We start from the raw sequence: 6,951 nt of genomic DNA, 5'->3' as shown, positions 1-6,951 counted from the left end.
GCGAAGCCGGGCGGGCCGGGGCGACGGTGAGCGCAGAGCTTTGTGATTAGTGAGCAAACGCCGGAAAACCAGCCCAGCCCCGCGCTGGAACTGTCGGCGCGTTTGTCCCCAAATCCAAGGAAGTTGCGTGCAAACGCAGCCGCCACCCCCTCTTCGGCCCAGGGCGGGGCGGGAGCAGCAGCGCGACCCGACGCGGGGACGGGGTGGGGGGCGCGTCACCTCGCCTCCGGGGCCACCTGGGTCCTTTTAAAGTGTCCGGGGTGCGGGCCCGGGCGGGAGCGCCGAGGACGGAAGGTTTTCTTAAAGGGCCAGTTCCGAGCTGCGCTGAAAAGGAGGGGGGTGGGGGGAGAGGGCGGGTGGGGGGAGATAAGTGAGGTGAAGACCGCGAAGGCCGAGGAGAGCCCCCCAACGCCGCGCCGAGGCAGCGGCGGCGAGGATGAGGATGATGAATACATTGCAAAGTTTTTTTGGCCCCGGCGAGGGGTGTCAGATTGAGTGCTCTGTGCGCATGTGCGAAGGTGTCCAAACTGACAATGCTGGGGCGATGAAGATAGTGTGTAGCTGCTTCTGGACTCGAGGAGGAGGAGAGAGATCCCGCGCGCCGACACCATGCGATCCAAGGCGAGGGCGAGGAAGCTAGCCAAAAGTGAGTCTCCCGCCTCGGCCGCGCCGCGCCACCGGGCCCGGGCCGCGGGGCCGGGTCTCCCGGGCCAGGGGTGCGCGTCGGGGCGCGGCCGGCGCGCTGCGGCTCTCAGCCCCGGTCTCGGCCGCGCGGCCCCGGGGGCTGCTCCGCCTCCCGCGCTCCGGGGCGGTCGGGCTCGGCGCGGAGGCTCGGGGCGCCCCGGCGACGCGCTCCCCGAAGGCGCCGGCCCCCTCCCCGCCGAACCCCACCCCCCCCACTCCCCTCCCAGTGTCAGGCGCTCGGGCCCGGGAACCCGAGGCGCGCGGTGGGGGCCGGGGAGGGGGGCGGGGGGGAGGGCCACGGGCGGAGGGGAGCGAAAAGCGAAAGTTAGCGAAAAGTTGACGAAAGGGGAGAGCAACTTTTCCTCCTCGCTGGCTCCCTCCGAGTGGCTCTCAGTCCTGGTCAAATCATATTCCGGGCTTTTGAAATAGTGGGCGCTAGAGCACCGCCTTTGGCGTCCGCCAGCCGGGCGGAGAGGAGGGAGACCCCGAGCCGGGGAGGGGGCAGAGGAGGGGGCGCGGGCCGGCGCCCACCCGGCTCCGCGGGCGTGAAAGCAGGGGCGGCGGCGGGACAGCCGCAGACACTTGGTGGCAAAATGGAGACTTTTCCCGGGGCAGGCGCTCCGGTCGTTAAGTTTATTCCCAAGTGGTGGCCCGCGTCGCGCGGGAGCTCCGCGGCGACTTCGGCAGCCTCGCGCGGGCCGGACCCGGCTCTGCCGACTCCCACGGGCGGGTCCCTCCTTCAGGTCGCCGGTGACCCGCCGCCGCCTCCGCCCGAGGCCCGCTCCTACCCGCCTGCGTCCTCTCGCCGGGCATGGCCGCGGGGCCCGGCGGGGACGGAGGCTATCCCGGCGAGACTGCCCGGGTCCCGGCCTTACTTTCTCTTTCGCTCCGTCTCGGCCCGAGCCCCGGCTCCGCGCTCGCAGCCCGCCGCCAGCTGAATCCTCGCCGCCGGCCGGGTACCCGCCGCCCGCCCTGCCGCCGCCGCCGCCGCCACCGCCGCCGCGGCTCTCCGAGGCAGTCCTCGCGCCCTCCGCGCCCTGGCTGCGGGCGCCGTCGGCTGCGAGGCCCGCGGGCCGGGGGGCTGCGGTTCTCGCGGCCGGCGGAGCGGTCAGGTGGGGCGGCCGCGCTGCGGCCCGGCGAGAGGGGTTCCCGCAGTCCGCGGCCCGGCTGCAGCGAAGCGGCGAGGGCCGCGCGGAGCCGAACCGGAGCTGCCTGCAGTAGCCGCCCCCTCCTTCGCGGGCCGCCGACCCGCCCGCCCACCCGCGGAAGGGGCACCGTGGCCCGCTGCCCTCGGGATCCCCGCCGAACACCTTCCGTCTGCGCCTTCTCGGCCCGGGTCGGCCTCAGAGCACCCGGGACCGAGCCCCGGGCCGTGAGTCCAGGTGGGCGCGGGACTCGCGGCAGTTTTCCGAAGAGGTTCGGCGCTCTCGGCCCGGGACGCGGGCGCGACTCTGCCCAGACTGCGGCGCCGGTAACCGTAGGCCGCGCGCCCTGCTCGCGGGGGGGAAAAGCAGCTTCCAGCTTCGGCCGGGAGCCCCTGGGCTCTGCCGGCAGCGATGCGGGGCCTCCCGGCGAAGCGCCCCTTCCCAGCCCGTCAGCTCTGTCTGGCGCCTGTGGCCTCAGCCTCCCCGGCCTCCCGTGACCTCGGGCCCCTCTTGGTGCGAACAAGGCCCGGCGTTTCGCGGCCGGCGCGGACGGACTGTGAACGCAGCGCGTGCGGGCCGGTGGGCGCGCGGGGCGCGAGTGCTCGTGTGCGGGGCGGCGTGCCTGTGCGCGCCGGGGCCTTCTCGGACTCTTGGCTCCCGGGCTGAGGCCGCCCGGCCTTGCCCAGGTCAGGCCCTCCCCAGGAGGGGCCCGAAGCTGAAGTGCAAAAGTGGAAAGCGGCCGCGAGCTTTCCGGGCCTTCGCTGCAAGCGAGAGGCCGACACGGCGCGCCCGGCGGCCCCGGAGACTTCGGAGCAGCCCAGTCCCCGGCGCGGAGCCGGCCTGGCCCTCAGATTGCGCCTGCTCCTCCCCCGCCAGGTGGGGGGCAGGTTACCCTGGGCCGGGCGCAGCTCGGGAGCGGGTGCGGGTGCCTGGCGGCAGTCCCGGGGCCTGGCCAGGGGCCGAAGCGCAGGGCGCAAGCTTCCCTTTCCCCGGAGTCCTTAGTGAGAAAACGCCGCCGCGGAGGCCGCGGATCGCGTATGCCAGGCCCATACCCGACCGAGCCCGCATTGGGGCGGGGGCTGGGAAGCCCTCAGGCCAGAGCCCCATCAGAGAAGGCTGTACCCCGGCTTCCGAGCACTCCCTCCCGGCCCGGTGAAGGCATCTGAGGTAGGCGCAGGGCCGCGGCTGCTTATCCGCACAGTGCAGGACCCCCCGAAGAATTTCCTTTCACTGGACAAGATTTTAAGCAGATGTGAACGTCCCCGGGGACCTGACTCCATCACCTGAATCGGAGGCAACAGGGCTGGAGCCGCTGCCTCCTCTCCTGCTGCATCCAGGCTGGGGTCAGGGGCTAGGGGAAGGGGGCCAGCCACGGTGTGTGAGAGTAGGGTGCAGGGCCTCCGGTGTGTGAGAGTAGGGTGCAGGGCTTCCGTGTCTCCCACATATGGGCCCTGGGCTGTGCCTGCAGCCACGCGTGGGGCCTGAGGACACTCCAGCTGGTGGGTGACACACCCTGACCCAGAGCTTGAGTGGCCACCCCAAGACTGGATCTGGGGCTGAAATTTCGTTTGTGTTTCCCTGGGGACCCCAAGGCCCCCCACTTCAGCTGGTGGCTGGGTAGGTGGCACTCAGAGAACCACTTGAGGGGCTCTGGGTTGAGCTTGGCAAGAGGAGAGGGGGGCACCCAGGGGGGATTGCGATTCAGCTGATGAAAAACTGCCTGTCGCCCCACCTGCGCCTGGGGGCGGGGGTAGGGTGAGGACAGTTCAGGGCCTGCTGGTTGGGGCAGTGCTGACCCAGGAAGCTAGGCTGCCCGGGCCACACTTAAAACCTCAACACCTCACAGAAGCTTTGTTTCTGCCACTGTTGTGAGCCAGATGGGCAGACTAGAGAGGGTCAGTGAAAAGGACAGGGAGCAGTCACCCTGCTCTCTTGGCCTTCCACCTAGGCACATCCCAGGGGGGAGCTCTGGATGTGACCTGCTGGTTGTCTCCAGCCAGGACCCCCATGGAAGCTGCCCCTTGCAGGCCTGACCCCAGGGGGTGACAGACCAGAGGCTTGATCACCCATAGCCTGGGCCGGAGGCACCCCACTGCCGTGGGGCAGGAGCTGCTAGAGGCGGCCCTGCGTGTGTGTTTCGTGTGTGTCGGGGGTGATGTGAGTGTGGAAGGTGTGTGGCAGGGAGGGGAGCAGGGCCAGGAGGTGAGTCCTGCTTCCTGGCCAGGCCAGGTCGCAGCAGGACCCGGTTCTTCTGCCCCCTTGTCCTCACGCCCTCTCCCCTCCCCCACCGGGACGGCTGCCCGCCTGCGGCCGCCGGGGAGGGCAGCAGCGCGGGAAACGTCCTGACGGAGTCGGGTGTCTCTTCCCGCTTGGGGCGAACACGCGGCGGCGGCGGCGGGCGCGTGCGGAGCGGACGGCCAGGGCCCGGGGCCCCCGGCAGCGCGGGGAGATGGGGGGAGGTTGGGGTCGCGGCGACGCTGAGGCCGTTTCGAGGAGCGACCGTCGGGCCGGTTCCCCCGGGACCCAGGCCGGCTGCGCCCTCGGGTCCCCGACCTCCCCCGCGTCGGCCGCCGGCTCCGAGCAGGTGCGGGTCGGGCCTCCCGGTCCCCCCGCCCTCCGCCCGCGGCTCTCGCGACCCCGCCCCCCTTCGGGGCAGAGTGTGAGCCAGAGGTCTGGTCCCCCGTTTCCGTGGAGAGGCCGGGGGCGGCGTGCCCGGGGCTCCCCCCACCGGCCCCCTCCGGAGAGGCAAGGCCGGGGCTGTGCGCGATTAGCCCCCTGTTTTATTCAATTAGGAGGCAATTAGGGATCCTTGGGGGGCTGGGGCTGGTAATTAAGGTGATGTGTAATTAGACTTTCAACAAAAATTATCCGGGATTAAAAATCTTTTCAATAATTTCGTTTAAAAATTTCAAATAGCGTTAACTACAATTTATCAGTTCCCGAATCAAACCCGTGTGCTGCGCCCTGGCACTAACCCCGCACGTCGCAGGCGCGGGGCACAGGGGCCAGGCGGGCGCCTTCTCGGCGCGGGAGGAACCTTAGCGACGCCAGGAGCCGGGCCGGGGACGCGAGGCCTGGGGACACGGGAGGGGGCCTGGCGTCGCGGACGCCCGTCTCCCCGCGGCCCGAGCGCAAGGTCGCAGCCACACCGCGTCGCGTGTTTCTGGTGGCGGCTGCGCGGGGCGACCCTGACCCCGCAGAGGCCCTGCCCAGAGGCTCCCAGTCCCCGCGTCCTGGGCGGAGAAGCGCGGCCCCGCGCCCCCAGCACCCCGACCCTCAGCCGGTGCCCAGACTTGGGGGACGCCCGGCTTCCCGCCCAGTTCACCGTAGCTTCGCGGACCCGAGCGCAGAGACGCGGGAGCGCGCCGGGGCCTAGGTCGAGGTTGGGGGAATGGAGGTGGGGTAAAGGGAGACGCTTTAGCGAAACGGAGGCCGAGGCTGGGAGTCGGGCTGGTGAGGACCCCCACCGCCCTCTGGGCGCATCCGCGGACCGGCTTGGCCACCTCCGCCGCGGGGCCCCAGCCATTCACCCGCACTTGCCTGCGGGGAGGCCTCCACCGCGGGCCCGTGCCAGCGTCCCCAGAGATGCTACGGTCTCTAGAGGCACTTGGGGCCGCCGTGGGTCCAATGGCACTGTTAGGAAGTGACCAGAACATCCCTCCCCTCCCTATTCACGGGAGTGGAATATAGAGAGTAGCAGGCACCCACCGTGGGGGGGCAAGAAGCCCCTGGCACAGAGAGGTCAAGTAACTTATGTGGGGCCACACAGCAAGTTAAGGGTGAAACCGAGTGTCAGTTAATAAAGGCCTCCAACCACCCCCAGCCTCCAGGGCACTGGCACTGCCGCTAATTCCACTGGATTAAAAAAAAAAAAAAGGCGTGTCAGGGTTTAAGCATTTTCTCAAGGCTCAACTTCTAACAGGTCTGCTTTTACAAAGCAAATAAGCCGCCAGCGTGCTTCCAGCTTGGGAGCGCGACTGACCAAACTGGCACAGAGCCCCCCGCAGACTGGATTCTTTATTAGTGCAGGTCTGGACTCTCTGCTCCCACCCCCACCCCCCAGGCTCTGGCAGGAGTCACATCCACCCCCTGAGCCCGGGTGTCCTCTCCCAAGGGCAGGCGCGGCCTGGCGAGAGCGTCCACTGGGGACGCGGGCTTGTCGTCTGGGAGAAGTCAGGAGGTGCGGCCTGACCTGGGAGACGCTCACTCCCAGATCTCGAAGGAAGCTATGCTGCGAACCCCGAAGGCAGGCGGGGGTGTGTGGAAGGAGCTGGGGGGCTGCTCGTCAGCTGGGGCTGCTCCTTGGACCTGGGCACCTCTCAGGCCGTGGTGAGGGCCGAGGTGGCTGTTCAGGGTGGTGAGCACTCCTGAGTCCTTGGGGGGCCTGGGCAGGCCTCCTGCTGCTCTGACCACTCTCCACTCTGGGAGTCCGGGGCTGTCGGCCCTCGAGTTCTGCCTGTTCTGGTGCTGTCCCCGCCTGCCTGGCCAGAGTCTCTGGGGAATTGGGAACAATGCCCCAGATAGCAGTGCCCGCTGCCCCGGGACGCGTGTTTGGTCGATACTTAACATTTTGTGTAAAAAAGGGGGGAAAGCAGATTCTGGTGAAGGCTTTGCTTATTTTATATCCACCATAACTATTTCTGTCCATGAAAATTGGCTTAATTATATCAATGGAATGTTTCTTTTTCAATTCTGTATGCAATTAGTCCATCTTGCCGGCTGCAATTTATTTTAATAAAAAAATAAACCAGTGGTGTGTTCAGTTCCTCGTCCCCTGGGGACAAATGCGATTGGTGTGTTTAATTTCATTAACTACAATGCGGCCTACTGGAAAAATGTATAAAATCAGCTTTATACAGCTTAAACACTGGCATTTGAAACAAATCATTATTGCATTAGCTGTCACACTGGTAATTCTAGAATCTAAGGAAAAAATATATTATGGCTGTTTTTATAACCCTTTGCAAATGCACTGTTAAAATAATTTATAATCATTTTAAAACATGGCTCAGTCCTGGTGAATATTTTATCTGCTCTAAATAAGGTTCTGCATTATCCCATGTGCACATTTTACATGCTGACGTTGGGGCTGGTCCCGGCCGGGACACGCCTGCTGTCCGAA

General features: G+C 66.9%; 1 protein-coding gene across 1 annotated transcript in view; it reads left to right on the top strand.

The window, feature by feature from the left end:
* Positions 1-405: 405 nt before the first annotated feature.
* The window catches only part of PRDM16 (PR/SET domain 16), a 319,814-nt gene continuing 313,268 nt past the window's right edge, over positions 406-6,951 (top strand). The window contains exon 1 of the mRNA XM_077151536.1: positions 406-646. Coding sequence (XP_077007651.1) covers positions 610-646 — 37 coding nt within the window. The 5' untranslated portion in view covers positions 406-609. The remainder of the gene's footprint in view (positions 647-6,951) is intronic.

Source organism: Tamandua tetradactyla, chromosome 2 (genome assembly GCF_023851605.1).
Source record: "Tamandua tetradactyla isolate mTamTet1 chromosome 2, mTamTet1.pri, whole genome shotgun sequence".
Taxonomy (NCBI): domain Eukaryota; kingdom Metazoa; phylum Chordata; class Mammalia; order Pilosa; family Myrmecophagidae; genus Tamandua; species Tamandua tetradactyla.
This window is presented reverse-complemented; position numbering and strand designations above follow the sequence as displayed.